Source organism: Setaria italica, chromosome II, assembly GCF_000263155.2.
Source record: "Setaria italica strain Yugu1 chromosome II, Setaria_italica_v2.0, whole genome shotgun sequence".
NCBI lineage: Eukaryota > Viridiplantae > Streptophyta > Magnoliopsida > Poales > Poaceae > Setaria > Setaria italica.
In genome coordinates, this window is record NC_028451.1 from 15521596 (window position 1) to 15545564 (window position 23969).

Here is a 23969-nt window from a genome sequence, read left to right on the forward strand (position 1 = left end):
CATGTCACCGTATGATCGAGCCGCGCAGAAAGGGGGAAAAAGTGATCATCTTCTAGTATCAAATATGAATGAATGGTACTAAACGTCTAAACCAATGACACAAGAGTGCAGCTAGCTACTGCTGGGAGTCTGCGACACGGGGGCACCAAAGCAAAGCGAATTTACAACAGGTGAGGTGCGCGGGGGTGTTCAGGAGGGGAAACCCGAGCTGCGCAGCACGATCTGGCCGTCCTCGTCCTTGTCGAACACCCGCTCGATGAGGTCGTTCCAGCTCATCCGCTGCCTGGCCCCCGCCGGCGGGAAGCTCTCGCTCCTCTCCGGCTGCTGCTGCTGCTGGCGCCTGTCATCGCCGTCGTCATCGTCGAACGTGCCGTACAGCGACGGCGCCCGCGCGTCCGGCACCGACAGCGTCACGGCCCGGCGCAGCGCGGCCCTGTGCTCCTCCACGTGCTCCCTCTGCAGGGTCTCGTTCCGCTCCATCCGCTGCTCCGATGGCACCGACATCGTCTCCTCCTCCTCAAGCATCAGCTGTACACCAGCAGCGGAACAATGTTACTAGTAGCACGAAGAAATCACAGAGGCAGCTAAGCGACCCCAACTTGTACCAACAAGTAATCCTATGTGGCTGTGTCTACCTTAATGATCAACAATCTACATTTTCAAATCTGAAAAATGTTTCCTTAAGAAAAAACCAAAACAATGGTGCAGCCGGAATTGCATCTCAAAAACGTGTAACTGAATATCTGAACAAGATTCTTTTTTATCACTACCTCAGTTCCTCACAATTTGTCCTTGTATTTTAACATCTCAGTTTCTACAATGCAAATATAAAAAATCTGCCCCACAACATGAGGGGTTACATTCTAGTTAGCCTGCACAATTTCAGAAAAGAAAAAAAAAACAGTGATATCCAAAGTCCAGTTTACCAAAGATAAAGCTATCCCTTCAAAAGAGCTTATCAGAGAAGGTTACTCAGGCAAGAATACAGTGGTAAATAGAGACTAGAAAGTAAAGATAGCTAGTAGCATAAGCAACTCACATCCAAAGCCTTCTGGGCTTCCCTCTCAATCCAAATAATGGCATGGTCTGCTGTGGCGTTGCAGGAAAGAACAATGTGCTCAAATCTACCATCCACAGGCACAGCTGTTTTAACTACCGGTGGATATCTTCCGCACCTGTGTTATTCAAGGAATTCAATTTGTTCATGGAAATATTGGACACCTTCGTTATCGACACAGTAATCTGACCAAAGGACATAAAACACAGAGCAAGATCAATATCAAATTGTAGAAGTATCAGTATGGGTTCACAGTCAGTGGTGAATATAATACTAGTTGAACAAAATACTGACTACATGACTAGTTACATACAAAGTGACACTTGATGGTTCTCTTGAAAGAATTGAGTTGAATATTCAAAAACTATTAGCATAACTTGTTCTCTATTTCCATCAGTTGTGAGGACCTCTCCTGCAGTTAACTGATACTATGCAACAAGGTTGTATATCAGGGGCCACATGAGGATTCTTGCATTATAGAACACCAAATCAGGAAAGGGTACCTGCACATTTTTCTTTCCACTATGTGATATATCCGGCCTGGTGCATAAAGCCTCCTTGGATCCTTTAGCATTGCGTCTTCAGGTATACATGTATCCCTCAAACATCTCAAACATAGGAGGCACGGCAAGCTGTTCAAGAAGAGAACACGGCTTAATTTCAGACTCGCTTGAGCCCAGTAAGCAGTAAACATACTGATACATAGCTACAATATAGCTAGCACAAACATTAACTGAAAAAAAATATCAGATAAACCACCACCAGGTACAATAGAATCCCAGATATCTGTCCACAGCTCATAGGACTTACTTGCAACGCAGTCATGATGTTCATTAGACATAACAATGATATGATTTATCATCAAACAGAAATACAGGGGCCGTTCGGTTGTTTTGCTGCTTTGCCTGGCCTTGCCTTGCCAGGCGAGCGAATTCTTGCCGGCGCAAGCGAGCTGGATTGGCTCTCCCGCATCGGCAAGGTGAAACCTTGCCAGCACAGACCCTGAGATAAGCTAGCTGTTCTTCCAAACGCACAGCCCTCATCCCTATCCTTGCTTAGCAAGGCTAAATAGTACCCGGCAATGGTTCCAAACGGCCCCACGGTTTCTGTTTGACAAATAGACTGGTTTGTGTAAAAAACAGAGTAACTGGGGTAATGCAAGGGGAAAGTATGAGCCAATAATGAATCACATTATAGTTTGAGAAACAAAAACCTTTTTAATACTAACCACCAAACATGTAAATCATCAGTTCATAATCAAGAAAACAAGAGCACTATATTAGTGGCACGGCCGTACCAGAGGATTGACTTGAAAATGTCTTCCAAAGGAGTAGCAGTCCTGGGCAAGAAGTCGTCCTGCCATTGGGAAAGAAAGATGAAGAACGGTTGAAAGCAGTGGAGTGCATAATACGAATTAAGCCTGAGTGACTGACCTGTAGGACGACGGAGTTGATGACGTCGGCGTATCTGACGGCGAGGTTGAGCGACATGCACCTGGCCGGCGCCATGGCGTAGCAGCGCGTGCGGCTCCTGTCGACGTTTCCGAGCTTGTCGAGGTTGAGCACGACGACCATGGTGAGCATGGCTGCGATGCCGGCGCCGAGGGAATGCCCCGTGAAGGTGAGCGTGTAGTCGGGGTACCTCTCGAGGAGTTCCCTGAGGAGGTCGCACTCGGCGTCGAGCACCCATCCGGCGGCCCTGAGGAGGCCGTTGTGGACGTACCCGCCGTCGAAGCGGCGCTTGCCGAGTCGGTTGTCGAGGAGAAGCGCGTAGTCGGACTCCTTGACGAGGTTGAGGCCCCGGAGCGCGAGGACGATGTCGGCGTGGGCGTGGTCGAGGTAGAGGAGGTAGGGTGTGACGCGGCCCTGGGTGTCGGCGTAGTTCCGGCGGCGGAGGACGCAGGCGGGGTCGATGCCGTACCCCCCGGGGGGCGCGAAGAGGAGCGGCGCGGTGGCGGAGAGGTCGGGCTCGTAGTTGGCCATGACGAGGCGGCACATGCGGGGCACGGGCTCGAAGTCGGCGGTGGAGGCGAGGCCCCAGGTGGCGCTGTCGGACTCGCCGGTGTGGAGGCAGCGCTTCCAGGCCCATCGCGCGCAGGCCAGGCAGTAGACGCACTCGAGCAGCGGCAGGCCGCAGGCCAGCGACATGGCCGGCAGCCGCGCCGGGGCACGAGGCGGCTATCAGTCATCCATCGGCCGCCGGCGGCGGTTGTCGTCGCTGGGAGGGAATTGCGTCGAACAGGTGGTGCGCGGGCCCCGGATTGAATCCGGAATCAGGATTCGCGGGTGTTGCCAAGGGGCGGAGAGATCCAAATCCAACCAACTAACGATCGGGTGGGAAATTGTTTTTGACTTTGCGAGGAGCATACCACTCGTGATTTTTTTTTTCCCTTTTCGTGAACCCACTGGTGATCTGATCTGCGGACGAGTGATGACCAGCTGCGGAGGCAACTGGCGATGCCAACCGCTGCTTCAGGAGGTTGACGACGAATCGGGCGACAGCTTGAATTTTCTACTACGGAGTACTATAAATCCGATCGGAGTGACGAAGAGAGCTAACGAATAACGATCCAGGCTGCCAGGTCATGCCAAGGGAACGGGTCCAGGCCTCCAGGGACCTCTGGTCTGGTCACTGGTGCCTTCTGGATTCCTTGCAGAATTGCAGTCCTTCCATACAAGACAAAGGCATGATGAGTGCGTGGCATTGCACGGCGCTTGGGCTGGACATGTTCAGGGAAGCCATGGAAGATGGTATATCCTTCTTCATCTTCCAACCGCGGCAGCATATACCTTTCTTCCGAATAATAATAATAATAGCGCTAATAATGGCTATATTCAATTCAAACGCAAGTCTAAGCTCGAGATTCGAGAATCATATCTGATTTTGTGACAGGTAAGAGAAGTGGGAGACCAAAAGTGCCAAAACACCAGGATAGTACGCGACAAGATTAGAAGTTTTGTGATGATGTACAAGTCTAATCTACAGACAAAGTCCAACAATCTACAATCAACGGGAGCCCCGGGCATGTCCATTGTCCTGTACTACAATTCACTGCGTGCCGTTCCATTAGATCCTACTACAAAAAGCAGGCTCCCGGAGAGCCCCACAAGGCCCAGAAACATCAGCTCCTCTCTGTCTATCCGCTCATCAATTGCAGCATAGCAGACCGCGTGTACCACGAGGCACGACCGCACGAGGCAATGGAGCCACCCGTGTACGTCGGCCTCACAGCAAGTAGAACTGCGAATAAAGATGCTCCCTGATCTTGTAATAGTCCTCGCACAGGGGGCCCTCGATCACGATCTGCTGAGAACCCGTGCTGCCCTGCAACACAACACCACAACAAGCATAGCTGTGTAAGCGTGTGCCAGCCGAGGTTCCACGGAACCATGCTCTTGCAGCCTTGTTGCAATATTTCACAAGAAATTCAAAGTGTCTACTTTGCCATGGGCAGTTTGTCCATGAACAACTGCAGCAGGTCCAAGCTTGCTGATTAATATATGCGCGCCATAAGGTAAGCAATTGGTCCTAAAGGGAAGCTATGGTTACCTTCTGGGAGTCACCAATCTTGCGCACCGTGATGTGTTCGCCACATCGTAATGCACCACCGGAAAATTCAACCTGCAGCAACTGTTTCGTTAGCGACGAATGTCAATGGCTTCAGTATACATCAACAGAGATTAGCTAGCCCTGCCCACTTAACATTAGCCACCCAAAAATCATATGTAGCGGCTTTCGTCAACCTAATCTTGTAATCGGCTGTAAGCATCTAGAGGCTATGCGTGTTCGAGGAAAAAAAACGCCTATGGGCTATTAGGCTATGTAAACTAAACAGCCTGTGCAGCTGACAACGTGCCATCTAATATCCTGCAGGATGCTAGAAATAGAGAAAGTTGCCACTTGCCAGCTCCAGTTTTTTCTCAACATACTAATACCACACACACATTTGATCCACTTGTGTTCAACTGAACCCTACTTAGTAAATAAAAGTAAACTAAAAGTTTGGATAAATCATAAATGTCATTTCAGGTACAGTGGAAGATCGAAGATTCAGGAATGCAATAAACCTACCTGCCAACCTTTATTTTCCAGAAATTGTTTAAAATCAGACAACTTTAGATCACCCACAAGAACTGGCTTGTGGGGTGGCGGTTTTGACGACGGGGGAAGCAGAATAAGCTTTTCATCTTCTTTTCCAACTTCTGCATCCACCCAAGCAATTTCATGCTCACCCAACTGCAGTCCATGTTAGTGTTAGCGATTTCGTAATGATGATGATCCATAGTGAGGCAAGTGCATAACAAAGAAAAGTATTTAAAAATTGACGATGAAAAACATGGTTACTTGCCTAAAAAGGAATCTATAACTACCAATTCAAACTAGGTGGGTTTACAGTGAATGGACAACATTTTGGCATGCAAGGCCTTTGAAGTTGACTAATAAATTCAAGTATTCAACTATTTCAATATTATTAACAGCTAGCAACTGAGCACGCAGTAAGCAACCAATCACCCTAAAATCAAAAGATGCCACATAAGGTCCGGAAGCAGCAACATTTAGATTTCAACACGTAAGGAGGTAAAACCCTTAAAGAACTTGCAATTTTGCAAAGGACATTTTTTTTTCTATAACAATTTCACAAGGGCTTAAGTTGGGGGCTAAACAATACAAAGTGAGAACTTGGACCGTTAGATTGTCATAACAAAGTTCTCTTGAGTTTATTAAGAGCAACAGAAAGGATGAAATATAAAAATTTAGGGAAATATAACTCTTACCTTTTTACAAATAATGTTACTCATTAACTTCTCTGAAAGTTGTACCTGAGACAAGATACCACAAACATCACAAAGATTGCAAATGGAAGGTTGAGGCAATATGCAACATATAAATTGTACTGTACATGATATAGTTATGTCACAAATACACGCTCCTAGCTTTATAAATAATGGCATGTACACGAGGGTCTCACTGCCGCCCACAAAAGGATCATAATTTTGCATAATAACTTATAAATTTGAATGATTGGTACATGAAAGTGGTTTGGTTTTTCCTCTACTTGCTCCAGACATCAGATAAGAAGTAGCACATTAATTTTTAGGCTGCCTGACCTTCACAACCTCCTAAACCTTCTACTTAATATTTAAAAAGAGTTTGCAGTTAAAATACGAACCTTATAGGCACATAAATCCGATGTTACATCAATTGTTTCCTCAATCTGAGGAGCATAAACATGCAAGTCTAAATTCTTTGCACAATGCATTTTCAAATGTTCAGTAGCTTCCGCTGATCCATGCACCAAAACCTGCAAAAAGTCATGCATGCTTCAGCATGAGGTAACAACTTTTTATGCACAGGGCAACCACTTAGGCACTGAACACAAGCATAACAAAAAATTTCTATGCACAGGGCAACCACTGACCACAAGCATAACAATTGCAGGTCACTCAAATCTTGTTCTAACTAATCAAACAAAGAAGCAACAGGCACTTGCGATTTAAATAAAGTTTTGCTGTTGGCATGTCAACCCTAGAAAAATGCATAGAAATGACTTAATATACCTACCATCTTTGGTGTCAGCTATGAAGATAAACTACACGTACTATATGTCCCAGAAAGGAGCATGCTTTAGTTAAATATGTAAAATCTAAACCATGCAGGTATAAAAAGGAATATCTAGAATTGAAGTCACATACAAGTTTCAGTGGAGCCACATGAGCTATAACTGACTTTACAGAACGCCCATCAGAGCGACCTTCAAAGTCCATATAAACCAATGAGCATTTCACTTGAACCTGGAAAAAGAATCAGTATAGCTCACATGTAAATTCAAATCTGGATATATATACATAGCTAGCTCTGCAATTGACGCAGAGACTAATGAAAGAAAACAAATAGGAAAGAACTTACAGTCATCTCATTGGAAATAACTTTTGAGGGTGTTGAATCAAGAAGCAGGCGTGCTGAACCATCGTCAATTTTACCATCTAAACCATCTCCAGAACCCTGAAGAATAAGATATGCACGTAAGAACCGAATGAACAATTGAGTTTCTTCTTAGTCCAAATATGGCAACAAGGGTTTCATGTATTTCCGGTTATCGTTTAAAGCATTTTTCAGCTTCATGAAGGAATGCACAAAGTTAGCTAATATGCTCCAACAGAACCGCTGAAGTATTCAGCAGAAGCATATGAGCCAGTCATGCAACTTAAGTAACAATGAACAAGAATTATATGACAGCCAGTTCATTTACAAATGACCAACTGTCAAAATTCAAGAGGCATAGTGGGTGCGTAAGCAAACTTACAAGCATCAGAGTACTATCCATTTCTTCTTGTTTCATCGTATAATCATCAGGATTGATGACCTCACCAAAGTCATCCCATTCGGCAGTATTTTCAAAGAAGGGAAACATTGGAGCAACACTGGTTGAAGGAGGGACAAATCCATCAATGAAAATATCATTGCTCCCACCAAAATGTGAACCAGCTGGTAGTACCACAAAATAAAGAAGGATAGTCAACTAACAAATCACCTAATATTAAAACCCTTAAATCATAAAACAAGTTTGAGGAAACTAAATGGAACAGCAGATATGTTCTTATAAACATCATCGTCCTGGCTGCTAAATACAGTCGAGAATCATGAAAGGGGATATTGAACTTGATCAGGTCAATGCTTAAAGGCAGAAAAAATTAGAGCAGGGTCAAAGAAACAGCAAGTGTACTCTAGAAATGTGGTAAGTTCTGACGGAGATTGACCAGCAAAGTTCATAAAAATGTCTAGCCATAGTATACCCTTGGTGGATTTACGAGATGAGCTTGAATCAATGAGCATTGGGTCTGAAGCCTTTGCATTTGATCCATGGGAAGCCTTTAGTTCCTCTTCTTTGACAAGGCTAGCCTTGATTGCTTCTTCCTTTTTGATCCGTTCCTGTTCTTCTTCATAAGCTTTTAGCTCATCACCCACCAAAGGAATTCGCTTGCTCATAGTGACCTTTACAGCTTTAGGGGGTGGGTCCACTTGAAGCATTCGAGCAAGTGTACCAAACTGGAGGGCAAATATTTTCTAGTCAGATAATTGTAGAAAGATAGTACATGCATTATGTTTGTAAGAGAAACAAACATTAAGACTAAAAGACTGGTAGTTTAATGAAAGTGAGGCTTCGTAATCATATATATTTTGTTCACAAATTATAAAAGTTCTATTTAGCATCTAGTTCATCTGCTCTTTACTTTAAGAGCATATTCATCTTAATATCTGAAATTTCAAATATGCGCGTGCAAACTGTCAGAAGCCATAATTTAGAAGCCTCAATAGTTCTTGTGACAAGTCATTTCGGATTACTAGCTACTGAAAGCACATGAAGATTGATGACAAGACTAACACATCTGCATAGAGTTATAGAATTATATGCCATGCACAATAATGTACCTGTCCCTTCTCAGTAAAGAGCACTAGATTCCTTGCTTCATTCGCCATCTCAACAAATATGTCATGAGAAAAGCCAACCTCCAAACTTGCCATGGACGCCAGAACCACCTGCTAAATAACTGTTAACTTCAAGGTTCCAACAGTATGGTGGAGAGCAGAGAAATATGTTACCCTAACCTTTGGAGTATCTCCCAACTTTTCAAGATCTTCTTTGTTAATTATCAGTGTGACCTTTCTGCAACACAGAAAAATCGACTATTGTTGATGATAGAATCAGATGGACTTCGGTAGTTCAATTTATTTTTTGAAAAATTGTTCACTTGATACAAATATCCAAAATTAGTGTAACATTGATTAAAAGAGATACGTAAGTATGGCTCAAATGATAGAATTCTAATAACAGAACAACTCAGACGAGATATAGTATAACTATGACTACATAAGATGCAATAAGAGAGTATTATTCTTCGAACTTAAATAGTGAACATAGAGGAAAAAGAACCAAACAAAGTTTTGCCCTAAAAAAAAAACCAAACAAAGTTTTAGTTAGAACTTATAGCTGTTTGAGGTCATACTTTAATAAGAAGGCATTAGCTCTACTGCTTTCAAAAGATTTTGCAATATGATCACCCATCCATTCAAGAAAACTCTTGACATAGTCGACTGTACTTGTAGAAACATTTGTCAGAAAGTAGATAGGGTACTCCAAACGCCGGTCACCCCAATACTGCAACATATCAAGATAAAAAGTTAGCACATTATTGAAATAACAGGAATACAGAGTCTCGTGGTAGTATCAGAGATTTCACCTTATCCAATATCAAAAGAAGTTCCAACACTCTACCAGCAGTATCAACAGGAAGTAACACACTTCCACCACTTCCTAGAACTTTAACTAATGAATCTGCATGAAACATGATGGCATTAAACAACACTGGCTAGGATGCATCACATATATAAAAAGGAAAGTGTGGTAAACATATCATTTTGGAACTATAAATTTAACCATGAAACTTCATGACAAGACAAAATGGTACTCCCTCCGTTCCAAATTATAAGTCATTCCAACTTTCTTGGAGAGTCAAACCATTTTATGTTTGACCAAAATTATAGAGAAGATCACAAAAGTTTATGGCACCGAATAGATATACTATGAAAATATATTTAATGAAGAAACTAATGGTACCTATTTGGTATCATGAATGTTAGTACTTTATTGTATAAATTTGGTCAAACTTGAGATGCTTTGACTCTCCAAAGAAAGTTGGAATGACTTATAATTTGGAACGGAGGGAATAGAAGCTAGCACTTAGGAATACTATTAAAACTGCAAAATCTAAAGAAACCAAATAATAAAAGCATGGCCAGCGCTGAGTGCTGTACCAATGAAATCTTGATCCTGTTTCTTTCTGTAGCCTTGATTGTTCAAAGCGTTGTAAGCATCAGTTATCAGAACAGCTGGCCGCACAAAAGATCCAAGAACAGTACCATTCAAATGCCTGGAAATACGATAATTTTAGTAGTTTATGCAAAAGAGAACACTAAATCTATTCTGGAAAAACACAGAGGATCTAACATCTCTTTCCGATGGTTGAAGTCAACAGCGTACACAACATCCTCTCCATCTTTTGTTATCTTCCACACTGTGCCCCCCAAAAGATGCCCAGCCACATGGGGAGCAATAACAATTCCTTCACCTTTATCTGTCAAGAGATACAGTATGAGCAAATGTAGTGTAGCATGCTAAAACGATGTAACAGCATGATCTTACTGACCATTCAGAAGGTAATTTTGTGAGTATTTCAATCTCACAATGTTTTGGAATGCAGCATCAACATCATCCAAAGTAAACAAGTCAAAGTCTGAGACTTGCTGCAAAAGAAGGTAAGGGTCTACTGTGAACAGATATAGACTACAGAGTCCAGTTTTCTCGAACAAATTGGGAGAGAGGGAGGGAGACTGTGTGGTAATGCAAATGAGTGTGATTGAAAAGTGTACCCCTTATGGAAATATTGGGCACCAAGAAGCTTACCCATCGAGATAGAAAATGGTCGTACATGGTCAAAAGGCCAAGTCTAAACACAGGTTCTGTTGCATAAACTGGTGCAGAGAGTCCAAGATGTTTCATAGCATAAGGCAAAGCTCCTAGATGCATCATGTCAGGATGTGACAAAAGAACAGCATCTATAGTTGGTGCAACCCTGAAACATATAGAGTGCTCTTATGAGTGCAAGTGAAAAGTACCAAACAATTTGCTTCGACCATAATAGCATATTGACAGCAATGGCATCTATGCATTCTGCAATGATGGAAAGTATCTCCTTTACTCAACGAGTGAGGATTTTGGAAAGAAATATGTAGGAGTGCATCCTTGCATCTGTAAGATGTGTAAAGGTAGTATAACAAATGGCAGGAAAATGAACTGTCAACGTTCAGTACATAAGTCACTGGAGAGGCTATGCTCAAGGTGGCCAAAGTTGCAGTCATGTTTTTACATGCATCCTTGTTACAAGAAACAATAGGCAGAGACCACACATTTACACCAATTACACTAGACTACACGTTAGGCATTAAATCTACATAAATAACAGGCCACTAAGCAACAGACACACATCCAAGCTCATTCGTGAGCATAAATGTTAGTATGGGCTCACAAGCATTCGCCCTCCAGCACATAAGCACGAAAGCACAAACTCGGCAGTCAATTTTCCAAACAAGCTGGAAATCACACTGGTTGTAGCACACAAATTACAAAACCCTAGGACTTGCCAAACCGCGAGCGAGCCTCCATCCTAGAAACGCAGAGGCACCAATCATCAGCCAGAATTTACACTACTCCCCCGATTTGTGCAATTAAACCAATACGTGGTTCGCATTTCATCAGGTCCCGACCCTATCTGAGCTGAGCGCAGCGCCAGCCGAACTCCAGTCTCACTCTCGGAGACAATTCGTCGAACAGGTGTACTAATGTGGCGTCGGGAGCGTGAACCACTCCCTCACGAGGCCATTGAATCGACGAAAAGCTAAGTTCACAAGGGTAAGGAGAGGCATACTTGGCGAGGGCTTGGAGTTGGGAGGTGTCGCAGAGGTCGGTCCATCCGCAGTCGAGGAGGAAGCGGAAGCCGTCGACGGCGAGCAGGTAGCACAGGGGGCCCTCCCCGTACGCCCCGCTGAGAGGCGTCACCTGCACCGACGTCCCCATCTGATCTGATGTCCCCTCCGGCGGCGCCGGTGGCTCGACGGCGAGCGGAGGCGGAGGATTCGGCCTTGGTGGGGTTGGAGGAGTGTTCAGAGTCGGAAGCAGCGAACCTTTGCTAAACCCGCGCCAGGTTCACTTCAGGGTAACTGGTCTGGGCCGTGTTGGGCCGAAAAAATCAGGCCCGTATGGCCCTCGAATCCTTTTGTGTCCACGTGTTCCCCAGCTCCGGTGCGGTGAGCCCTTCCCTCGCCGCCGGCGACCCCGAAACAATTGACGCGCAGTGAGAAGACGGCCACCCAATCCGCAAGGAAGCGAAGCTCCTCTGCTCCGGTCGGGTCAGGTCCCTTTTCTGGTTGGGTTCTCCGGTCGGGTCAGGTCCCTTTTCTGGTTGGGTTGAGATTCTCGTTTGGTGTCTCTGGTTGGATGGATCTAGGCAAAACCCTAACTCGCGCAATATCTCTACGCAGTTGCTTCCGATGGACGGCGCCGCCGCTGCTGCAGGAGGTAGTGGGGAGCCGGCGGCCAACGGGTCCAAATCTGAGGGGCAGCAGTTCGATCCCAGCCGGAGTAAGCCGGAGCTCCCGTCTCAACTGGCTTCAATTCGTTTCTGTAGATTCTTCTGTATTTCTAGTTCGTGCTGTAGGTTTGTTTCTGCTTTGTCCGTAGGAAATCAATCACAACCTCTCTCGCCATGGTAATGGAATATTGAATTATTACTAGCTTGCTTTTATGTTGGTTATTTGCAGACATATTTATTCCCTGAATTATTGGCCTTACAAAAATTGTTTTTGGTTGTGGGGTCATGTTCAAAAAAAATTCAAATGTTTTTTGCTAGATTACTTTATGGTACTATAAAGTGTAAGGACAGTATCTCTAGAATGTGGTTAAACTGAATGTTCAGTTGTATTCTTTGGCATTATCTCAAAAAAGATGATCCACCAAATCTTTGAGTTTTTCAAATGAGTTGCATACTTCATTAATCTTGGGGGTGGTCTGACACCTAATTTCTTGATGTTTTAAGTGATTGGGATAATCAAAAGGAAGGCCTTGATTAAAGATTTGGCTGCTGCGTACCATGCTGAGTGTATAGCATCCTGTAAAGAACTCTTGCAGCTTCAGAGAAAGTGGGAGGAGGTCAGTATCCATCTTCCAAAATCTCACCTGTGGAGCTCCCTCTGTTCCTCCGTATTGCATAGCACTGTAATTCAGGGTCCCTTTCTTGTTTATTTGCAAAAAATATTTGTTAATTCCCTTGGGAGTTTAGTTATTTTGAATTCAAATTATGGTTGACTAAACTGATTGAAGTCAAGTCATTGAGTTGTGAAATGAACATTCATATTGTTCTTCAGAGACAGTAGCACATAGGCCTGGACTTTTGAATAGCAAGAAGAATTCCCTAATGTGATTGAATTGCAGCAATCAGTGGTGCATCTATATCATTGTGCAATGTGTCAAAAGAATATGTGCTGGACCCTTCTTTACTTTTAAGGAATCCATTTTATCAACTCATACTTGTTAGCTAGTTTTTCAATTTCTAACTTTTTTTTGAGCTTTGGGATCATGTGTTGAATTGTATGAGTTGTTGAGAAATATGCTAATTCTAGCATTGTGGAACTATATGTATGCTTTACAGCAGTGAAAAGTGTCCCAGACTCTTTACTATTACATCAACACATACTTTAAGTTAGTTTTTCAATTTATAGTTTTTTTGAGCTTCGGGATCATGACTTCTCTTGTTCCTGTTTTTGAGAAAGATGATAATTCTAGCACCCTAGAATTATATATATTGCTTTACAGTAGTGAAATTTTGCTTTTGCCAGGTAGTCCTGCAGCACCTTTTTTTTTGTGTGCAACGAGTCTCAAAATGTTAATATTGATTCACAGGAACAGTATGTGGAAGTCAAAATGCCTGAAGAACCAAGACTGATGACAATGAAGACCTCAAAGCGTAGGAAGAAGTAGATTTAGGAGATTAAGAGCACTTTCAGCTCTGTCAACTGCTGTGGTAGTTAGCTTGACAGTGAACTAAATACAAGGAAACATTGCCCTCAGGTGGGCTTATGCTCTAAAGTATCATTTGCCTGCTTCCCATTGCTCTTTTAACTACTCCCTTCGTTTTAAATTGTAGGTTGTTTTAGCTTTTCTAAACACATGATTTTTGCTATGCACATAGATATACATTATGTCTACATACATAGTAAAATCTATGTATCTAGAAAAACCAAAACGACCTACAATTTGGAATGGAAGAAGTAGATTTTTTTTTGTTCTTTAAAGATAAGGCTCACAAAGAAATACTAACACCTCGGGTCTTTTTGCAGTTGCGTCCAACAAAGAAGGCATTTATGTATCTCACTGATTTTCATTCCAATCATCACAATGTTTTGTTCTTCAAAGATGAGGCGTACAAAGAAATAACACTTGATTTTTTTTGTAGTTTGATTCACCGAAGGCATTTAGTTGTCTCGCTGATTTAGGTCTAATCATTACAATGATTGCAGCTGTCAGGATATTTGATCTAACTGATGCAATGTTATATTCATATGTTCCAACATGCTTTCACCTTGAATTGAATGAAATATCATGTTTTAACGCAAGTAACAGAGATGAGGTTGAAGCAACCCCATTGTACGGTTTTGCAGTGCCCGTTGCACAGGGCAAAGCATTGTATGTCCTAGATGATTACATGTGTAAAGGCTAGTAGGTGGTGCAGTGTCCTTCCACGCCTCCTTTGCTAGGTTGTGAGCAATTCTGTTGACTGCTCTGTAGATCTTTCTGCAATCAAAAGTTTTGTTTCTGTTGACAAAGTCTGCGTTTCATAACTAGACAACACCAATTTTGAAAGCATAAAGTGGTATAATATGCATGCAGCCAAAAGAAAATCAGCATCCGCAGCATTTTGACATGCATTTCCACTCACCTTGGCCTTTTTCTCTCTTTCCTCAGCTTATTGATTTTCTCTTGTGGTGGTTCCTCTTCTTGGTGATCGCTAAGTTCTGTTCGATAACAACAATTTAAACACTAACCAAATTTGCAAGAGAAACATGAATGGACCACTGATGGATGTTTATTTTAAGTATATACCTTATTCATGGATCGCAATGCAGGTTTGAGGTACATGCTTTGCCATTTGACCAAACGAAGATTCAATGGGGCATCTCTTCATTTGGCTTTCAGTTTTCTTCCTCCTCTTCTTGGTCTTTACTGAATCTTTAATCTTGTTCTGATCTTGATGATTCAATCGCTCTAAAGCAGGGCACCTCGTGATACTGCAATATAATATTATATTAGTAACACAATATTATATCACAATGCATCTCATCAAGAAGTAACGGCCTAAATTAAATTCTATCACATAATATATATGATAATCTAACAATATCTGTGCCACATCAACAGGATGGCTGCACTGTCCATACCTTGAAGCAGCAGTAATGCCATTCCCACTACCACCATTGTCAGCTTCACATGCCGATACTCCATTGTCATCAGACTTCACAGCAGAAGCAAATGAAGAAAAGGAAGACTCTTCCAGCATGGTGACCGCAAAATTCAAGGTCCTGCGCCGGATCATCTGGTACTATATGAAGACTTCATCCATCTTTGTTGAACAGATTCAGATACGATAAACAACAAGGATCGTTCGTAGGAGGTTTTGGTTTAAGGCAGCGCCGCTTGTGTGATCGGGAGCAAATTAAACAAACAGAAGGGTCACGTCAGTGTGAGTGCAGTATGCAAACGACGGAAAAAATGGACCAGTCTCTGGATCAAATCTGAATCTATCCGATGGCAATGCAAGATCCATCCCCCAAGTCGCAAAATACTTACCTGGGTACTTGACGAGGCGAAATGGCGGTATGGTCTTCTCACTGTCCACCGCCGCCATATCTCGCATCCACGAAGCATAAACCTCCCTGTCGCCGTCAGTTAGGAGGAAGGCGCGAACGGAGGCGCTGTTGGCCTCCCAGTAGCCTTCCGAGTGCTCCACGGAAGACTGGCTCCCGAAGGAGAGGTGGTCCTCCATCAACTGCCCCCCGGCCGAGCCCGACCACGAGCTTGCGTCGTCGTCGTCGCCGACGTCCGCCCCCCTCGTCTTGCTCTCCGACTTGGACATTGCGTCGCCAATCGACACCACCCCGACCTCATCTGATCTACGGTTTCCTATGGACGACCTGAGCGGGAGATTTAAAGTTGGACACGTACTCCCTCCATCCTAAATTATTTTTAAGCTTTTCTAGCTAAATTATTTTTAAGCTTTTCTAGATACATCATTTTTCTACGTATCTAGACATACCTGTATACATAGGTGCATGTCAAAAGTTATGTATTAGAAAAAACAAAACGAATAGTAATTTGGGATAGAGGGAGTAATTCACAAGCTTCACAACATTAAAAACTAATTCGCAATTATTTATGAATCTTTTTTTTGAAATATGGTGTAGATGCAGACGCTTGTATAAACGCACGCACACTCATCCCTATGAATACACACGCAACCTAACCTCTATGATCGAGCACCTCGAGACTAAAGGTAGGTACATTGCTACACCTGCACGTAACCAGTCTCATGCAATGCCACATAGGACTTTTGGTGATGTGGAGGAGGGAGAGCGAGGTGAGAGAAAGTGATCGTTATTTCGCAAAACAACCATCTCATAAAGCTAAATTTTAGAACTATGAGATAACTCCATAATCATTGTAAGAGTTATTGTTGCCATACAACTCACAAATTTCATTTTTTATATGTACAAATTAAGAAATATATAATCCTATCAGATAACTTATAAAACAACCTGTACTTGTTGTCTGTTAAGCCATCTCAAAATTATGTGCCGGTCACCGCTAGCGTGTCGCTGTCGAGGGCCATGTCACATACTAGTATACCACTGAAAAATAGCGTGAACTAAATCTTGGAATAATTTAGAAAAATACAAACACTCGTGCCAAGTCAAGGTGACCATGTTCCATCATAAAGAATATACGCTCTGTTCGCATTTATGAATTCTTTAGTTATGGTTGTTTCTCCTCACTAATATTATCCGCTGCTCGGAGGATTATACCAGGCAACACCCATCGGCCCTTCTCTTGTATTACTATAATGGGTCTTGCTAAGGTACTCCCAGATAAACATGGATCTATCCTTAAAAATAAACATGGACCGTAGATCTAAAGACATATTACCGGTAATAGATTAAATATTTATTATATATGCATAGGGGCAAATATATTCCTATTAGATGTAACTTCCATGTATTATTGTATTGGATCTAGTGATTCCTTTTTCCCCTCTCACGTGAACATGGTCCGCAACAAATCTAGAAATTTCGAAATTTCGTATTCCTTGGTCCTCACGGGAGACATCTTAGGGATTATTTTTGTTCACGTTATAATTTGGGAAAAGCTATAGCTCATCCAGGTGGAATAGAGCTCTCCCTCACCCAAATTTTTCTCCCTCTCCATCTGCACACCATTTCCCCTTTATTCTCCAACTCCGGCGAGCTTAGGAGCAGGGGTTTCCAGGGTGGGTGCTCACCGACGATCCTAGAGGGAAGGCCGGCAGCGGTAGGCCAGCCCAGCGGAAGTGGCGGGCGCAGGGGTGGTGAGGCGCAGCGGCGGGGGCGCCGCCGGTTGGGCAATGGTGGAGGGCAGTTGGACGGTGCCAGGGCGGGGGCGACGTAGCCGATGGCGGCAGTGGCAGGGGCGGTGGCGGGATGGGCAAGAAGGCGGCAGAGACGACAGTGGTGTCTACTGAGAGGGCGGTGGCGTTGGCAGGGGCGGAGGGACGGAGGAGGGAGGGGCGGTAGTGGGAGGGCGGACCTCGCTAGCACCAGGGATGGTGTCGATGAGGCAGTAGGCTGTGTCGGGTGGAGATAGGAGGCAGTGGGCGGCGCTGGGTGGATAAGGTGGAGGAGGCCGATTTGATCTCGGCCATTGATTTCAGATCGTATGTTCAAAAAATCGAGTGAGGGAAGAGTTATTTTCACTCGGGTGAGACATAGACAGCCTAATAATTTTGCAGACTATAGGTGCCATGTAATATAACATATGGATGTGTAACGTCGTTCTAAATTTCAACATGAAAACTGTGGAATTTGTTTTAACTTCAAATGTGTATGGAATTTCAATAATTATTAACAGCCGGTGTAATTGTGTTACTAGCAAATACGTCATAGCTTTGTACAAATTTTGTGTAACCGCACACATGATTTTGTGCACCAAACACCAAACACGTAGATGAAAAGTTTATGGCGGCATGCATGCATGCATGCATGCATGTGTATGGCCGGGAGGAGATAATGCTCAGATATATTAACGGCTTGTGTATGACTGGACTAAATAAAGGAGATAATGGCGCAGATATATTAACGGCATGCATGCATGTGTATGACCAGGACTTGAGGAGATAATGGCGCTGCGATTTTTTTCTTTATTTTCTAATTGATTTAATTCACATCTTACCTCCTTAGAGGTAAAAGGAGTATCGTAGCATTGCTTTACTAAAATTTTATAGTTGGGTTTAGCACATAGGTAATCAATCCATTTAAATAATCTTTTTTTCCATGAACTTGGGTAATTTGTTTTAGGTATATAAAATTATGTGCCACTTGAACATTTTTTTTTGAACAACTTTATCATAAGTTGAAATAGTTTTCTCCTTAACCTTGAAAATTTGTTCCAATGTCATCAAAAAAGTATTTCACATTCATAAAAAATGTTTTGAAGAATATATCATCCTAACATAATTTAATTTGGACTTCCAGTTTGGAATACAAGCTAATGATATCACAAAAATTTGTTTTTCCTTGCACGCAAGAGGGAAAGAGAGTGATCTAGAGGAGGGGTGGGTACTATGCCTGCTATAGTGCTATAAATCGTTTTTTTCACTAAAAAGAAGTTAGGTATTACCATGAACACCTAGGAATTAGGGGGCAACCCCTCCTGATTCCTCCCCACCATCAACTTGGCCGCAGCGATGTCCTTTCTTGCGCCGACGGCACAGCTAGTTGACGACCCCGAGTCCCCAGTGGTTCCCCTCACCATCATCACTGTCGTGGGCCAAGCAGTAGCAGCGGCGCCGTGATGGTGCTTGCGGTGGCTCCAGTGGTGACGAGATCTCGGCTGGGAGACCACTATCGGGGAAAGAACCTTTCATCACGCACCTTAGTACCGGTTGGTTTTTGACCCGGTACTAATGCTCACATTAGTACCAAGTCTAACACGGAGCCTCCCTGGACCCCTTTAGTACCAGGTCGGAAGTCAATCCGGTACTAAAGGCCACCCTTTAGTATCGGGTAGAGGCTCTTCCCACCCGGTACTAAAGAGCTTTTCCGTCACTCCCCCGACCCATTGGCCTGCTCCCCTCTCTCCTTATCCGCTCCCCCTCCCTCCCTCCCTCCCTCACTCCTTATCCGCCTAGCACCAATCTCCCTCCTCCCTCCCTCCTTCTCTCACTCCGCTCCCCTCCCCTTCCTCCACTTACCCCCTCCTCCGCTCACTCCGCTCCCCTCCCCCCTCCTCCGCTCGCCCTCTCCTCCGCTCGCCCCAATCCCCTCCCCTTTCCGCTCGCCCCTCACCGGCAGTGAGGAGCAGTGGCGAGGCGAGGTGAGACAGCGGCGCGGATCTATGGGAGGGCGGCGAGAGCAGCGGGATGGCGGCAGCAGTGGGAGGGCGGGGGCGATAGTGTCGAGCGGGCGGGTGGATGCGGCGGCGGCGGCGCTCGAGCCCCCCTCACTCTCTCTCTCTCTCTATCTATCTATCTATCTATCTATCTATCTATCTAGGATGCGGTGGCAGAAGGCGTGGCGGGCAGCAGCAGGAGAGCGCGGTGGGAGGACGACGGCGGGAGGCCTCGATCTTGGGCAGCGGCGGGGGGCTCGAGCGAGGGGGGGTGCGGTTCGGGCTCGGGCTCGGGTCGGCGGGGTGGGATTTCTTTTTTTATTTCTTATACCTCTTTTCAACCGGTACTAAATGGGCCTCCTTATTTCTGGAGTAGCAATACCGGTTGCGAAACCGGTACTAAAGGGGGTTCCCAACTGGTACAGAAGGCCCTTTCCCCAGTAGTGGACTGACGACTGCCACCCTTGCGCAGCCCTCGTGATCGCCATCCCCGAGCAAGAGCAGCATGGCGAGCGCGATGATAGGAGCCTTCAGGAAGGTTAGGAGATAAAATAGGAGAAGGGAGGGAGGTGAAACGACTCATCAACTTGGACCACCAAGGCTTGTGCGAACATGCATTAGTGGCAAGCTCACTGCATTCCCATGAAGCCAGGCAACAACCCTCTTTTGCACTATCAGGGCCATGCTTAGGGCAATCCAAACCCTCACCTCATCTAGTGCCCATAGAATTAATTAGTGTGCCACGTAAGTAAAAATATGATGTGGCAAGAAAATTAATGAGGAGAGAGAGAGGAAAAGTTGAAGACCTGAACGGTGTCGACACATGCATCAAGGAGAGAGGAAACATCGATCTTGCGATCGGGGCGAGGGGAGTTTCTTTTCCATGCATTTTGTGGGCCCCACCGCTTGGAAAAGGGTAGCCCTGCCGTTGTCTGCGCCGGAGGGCTCACCGCCGATGCTTGTGACCCCATTGCCACCGCCCATGGCCCTGAGGTACATCGCGACGCCCGTGAACACATGCTCGGGAGGGACCCATTGCGGCTGGTGTAGGTAGGGTTGCTCTAGGTCGGCAGGCCACCGACAGCATCCTGAAACGTCATAGAGAAGAAGAAAGAACAACACGTATGAGATTGGAAAATCTAGGTCAAAGGAGAAATAGTAAAAAAAATAAAAGTTGTAGATTTGTTTGTGTTTGATCGATTGGACACCTAAATCGGCTGTGGCTCTTTATATTTATAGGGTGAAGAGGTCGTACCCGCTTGAAGATTGTTTACAAATCAAATCCCATACAAATCTCCAATTCCTACCTGGTTTACGTAAAAACCGGTTTAGTCTATTTCCAAAATCGGCTTAGCTGATTTCCCACTGAGGCAATCTTTCCAGGGTCTTATCTCCCTCATCTGAACTTTAAATTGCACGTTCTACATATGCATTCAGATCGCCTCGACGAGATCTATACAATGGTGGAGTCCAATTTAGTGTTTAGCAATATTACCAAAAACTAGTCAAGCCAGTTTGGGAAACTAGGCCGGTTTCCCAGGTAGCTCCGGCAAACCTTCACTACTGAAGAACTGACATTCCATCCAGCCCCTTTAATTCTGGTTAACATTAGACCCGTAACTAAAGTAACTTTAGTCCTAGGTCAAAACTATGCTACCGAAGGCCACCGGGGGGGGGGGGGGGGAGGGCTTTAGTACCAGTTCTAAATACCAATCGGGACTAAAGCCCCTCCTTTAGTCCCCGGTTTTAATGGCGAGAAATATCGCACCGAAGACCGCATAAAACCGGGACAGAATGAGTGGTACTTTCTCCCTATAAAGGGGTGGAAATTCCAACCAGGATAAAATCTCCTCCCCTATAAATCCAACCAACCCAAGAGTCCTTCTTCCTCCCCCAGCCCGAGCCACCACCAGAGATCGAGCTCCACTTGTCCTCCTCTCCATGGTGAGCAAGCAATCTTAGGGGAGGTGTTGCCCAAATTTTTTTCCTCATTTCCGTGGGGATTTTACTCATCCAAAGTGTTGTGAAGGTTAGCTACTTCATCCTCCCTTCATTTATTATTATTATGCTTTGTTTTATGCTTTAGAGAGGGAGAAAAATAAGCTTTTTAGAATGAGGGAGAATGGAGAGGATTTTTATTTATACATGTTTTTGAGCTAGAATTTGATGGATAGCTGGCTTATTATATATGATTCATATTAGTTGGAAAAAATAGAGTAAATGTGTTTTTAATATTTAGTCATTGCAATAAAATTAAGGTAAATAAATTGTAGGTGTAAGAAAATAGAATGTGGTCATTGCTAAAAATTTTCATGTCACTGTAATTTAACAATAATTGTATTTGTTTAATCAATAATTAATTTATCTCATGTTTAATGCAAAAACTAAATATTATAAACACAATTACTCTATTTTTCCCTACCTAATATTGATTAAGTTATTAATGTAATACGAAGCCCTATATTCATTTTCCATGTAATACGATGCAGATGACCAGCAATTGATGTACCACCTCCGCTCCTCTAATCCCAGAGAACAGTGTTTGCACATGGCATGAATGTTCTTACACTATTCTCTGCACATAACTCAACTTTCTACGAAGTTTATGGAGAGTCATCTTCACTCCTCTAGTACCAGAAAATAATGGTAGAACAGAAGAGCTTCGAGTCCACAAACTCAGGCTGAATATCATAAAATAATCTTAAAATAGTATTCCAAACGTTGTTGTATAAGATTAGATGAGATGATCCTGGTAATGTTGAGGAGCAGCCTCCCAATAAGAGAGTTCTCACGATCAGATCTCTTAATACACTACACTAACTAAAGCACCACAGCTAAACAAACGTACCCATCGATCTAGCTCCGATCATGACCAACATATCCATAACCCAATAATCCTAGCTAAACCGATCGATGTAGCTTTGATCATGACTACTGATAAATCAACGTCCAAATCTTGACACCAACTCACTAGAAGTGGCACCAAAGTGGTGTGACACCACCACTACTAGCGAATGGACCTCTTGTCCACTCCCTAAGTACCGGTCACATTTGTACCTGGTACTAATGTTAGTATTAGTACCGGGTCTAAATTTGGGATCCCCTAGAGGCCCTTTAGTACCGTGTAGGAGCTCCACCTGGTACTAATTCCCACCCGGTACTAAAGCCATCCCGCCACCATCCCAAAGAAATTAAAGCAAGGCATGCACGGTAGGCCCCTTATCCTCTCTCAGCTCCTTCCTCTCTCCTTATCCTCTCTAGCTCCTTATTCCTCTCTTCGTCGGCAGCAGGAGCTCGAGCACTGCCTCCCTTCCCCTCCCCCCTTCGCTCGCCCCTCACCGGCGCAGTAAGGAGCAGCGGCGGAGCGAGGTGAGGCAGCGGCGGCGGCCAGCGGTAGGCGGCGACGGCGGGCGGGAGCGGCAGCGAGCGGGCAGGCTGGCGCGTGCGGCAAGAGCGAAGGAGGGTGGTGGGAGGCCGAGGCCGGCGGGGGCTGGCAGCGGGCAGCGCGGGGCGGGGCGGCTGGCGGAGGCGGAAGGCCGGAGGGATGACGGCAGGATGGGACAAAGGCAGGGCGGCTGGAGGGCATAGGCGACGGGGGCGGAGGGGCTGGCGTGGGGGCCGGCGGCGGGGCGACAGGGGCCGAGCGGGGATTTTCTTTTTTTTTTAATATCCTTTAGTACCCGTTATTTCAACTGGACCGGTACTAAAGGACCCCCTCTAGTACCGAATTGCCAGTACCGGTTGCGAAACTGATACTAGAGAAACCGATACTACAGGGGGATTTTCAACCGGTACTAAAGCCGTTTTCTCTAGTAGTGCACTTCTTCTGTGAATCTTATACCATACTACTTTGAGGAGACCTTCACACCAACACTAATACGGGAGACCAACTCTTTATAAGGAATTATTCGCTCAATTTGATACACTTCAACACAGAATAATGCAAGTCCCTTGACAAAAACAAGCACAAGCAAACGCTAAACTGAAGCATTAAGCGCAGAACGGCATATGGTCGAACACCCTGCGCGCGTCAGTGCCCGGCGGGGTGGCCGCCGCCGAGATCCTTGAGCCGCGCCGCAGCCTTCTCCCCGTCTATTGAGTACTGCAAGGCAGCCAGGAAAACGTTGGTTGCTTAGACGACAACTCGGTCGAGATCGGTCGGGGTGGTGAAGCAGCGATACTACGTGGGGATACCTTGGAGAGGACCCATGACGAGTGGGTGTAGGCGCGGCGGAGGAGGGCGGCGAGGTCGTCGTCGGCGGAGAGGTCGCGGTAGTTGACGAAGTTCTCGCGGGCGTATTTGGCGTAGTAGGGCCGCGTCTCCGCCGGCAGCCGCCGCACCAGGCGGAGCACCTCGCGGTACGCGCGCAGCCCCGCGTTCATCGGCATCGCCGCAGGTCGTCGAGGCGAGCTGCTGACTGCTCAGGAGAGAGTGGTTTGGAAGGGGCACTGCTACTACTTTTCCAAGGCCGGCCTAGTCTACCCAATTTCGCGGCCCGGCCCATTTGGCGCCGGCCCTTTCTTCCGTCTCCGAAGAAAGCAATCCAACTCCACGGAAAAAGCGCGCGAAAATGCAAACACCCATTGCTCTACATGGTCGCTGCTCTCTGCCACTGCAATTGGCCCAGGACGCGGGCAGTTCGTCCTCTATCTCTATGACTCCAG

At 45.1% G+C, this 23969-nt stretch overlaps 4 protein-coding genes across 7 annotated transcripts; 1 reads left to right on the plus strand and 3 right to left on the minus strand.

The window, feature by feature from the left end:
* Positions 1-29: 29 nt before the first annotated feature.
* LOC101764121 lies at positions 30-3668 on the minus strand. Its single transcript, XM_004956163.3, has 5 exons — positions 2491-3668; positions 2355-2413; positions 1561-1689; positions 1040-1175; positions 30-528 (listed from the first exon to the last, which is right to left on the minus strand). Exons 1-5 carry the CDS (start codon positions 3202-3204, stop codon positions 190-192), a joined length of 1377 nt encoding a protein of 458 aa, XP_004956220.1. The 5' UTR covers positions 3205-3668; the 3' UTR covers positions 30-189.
* Positions 3669-3959: 291 nt separating this feature from the next.
* LOC101764527 (cleavage and polyadenylation specificity factor subunit 2) lies at positions 3960-11822 on the minus strand. The gene is made up of 18 exons (XM_004956164.2): positions 11542-11822; positions 10521-10689; positions 10264-10360; positions 10065-10191; positions 9872-9987; positions 9298-9392; positions 9064-9215; positions 8666-8723; positions 8489-8596; positions 7852-8104; positions 7362-7543; positions 6965-7060; positions 6751-6849; positions 6228-6359; positions 5833-5877; positions 5129-5293; positions 4607-4678; positions 3960-4381 (listed from the first exon to the last, which is right to left on the minus strand). The coding sequence occupies exons 1-18, from the start codon at positions 11688-11690 to the stop codon at positions 4283-4285; spliced, it is 2214 nt and encodes a 737-aa protein (XP_004956221.1). The 5' UTR covers positions 11691-11822; the 3' UTR covers positions 3960-4282.
* A 64-nt stretch (positions 11823-11886) lies between these two features.
* On the plus strand, positions 11887-13780 carry LOC101764938. Of its 4 annotated transcripts, none has more exons than XM_004956168.4 (4): positions 11887-12022; positions 12155-12254; positions 12709-12821; positions 13572-13780. In XM_004956168.4, the coding sequence occupies exons 2-4, from the start codon at positions 12164-12166 to the stop codon at positions 13647-13649; spliced, it is 282 nt and encodes a 93-aa protein (XP_004956225.1). In that variant the 5' UTR covers positions 11887-12022; positions 12155-12163; the 3' UTR covers positions 13650-13780. The 4 variants fall into 4 exon arrangements, with proteins under 4 accessions (XP_004956225.1, XP_004956223.1, XP_004956224.1 ...); XM_004956166.4 differs by having other exon boundaries at positions 11917-12057; XM_004956167.4 differs by having other exon boundaries at positions 11925-12062.
* A 9398-nt stretch (positions 13781-23178) lies between these two features.
* Positions 23179-23765, minus strand: LOC101766566 (LYR motif-containing protein At3g19508). Its single transcript, XM_004956169.3, has 2 exons — positions 23499-23765; positions 23179-23406 (listed from the first exon to the last, which is right to left on the minus strand). Exons 1-2 carry the CDS (start codon positions 23691-23693, stop codon positions 23335-23337), a joined length of 267 nt encoding a protein of 88 aa, XP_004956226.1. The 5' UTR covers positions 23694-23765; the 3' UTR covers positions 23179-23334.
* Positions 23766-23969: the final 204 nt, after the last annotated feature.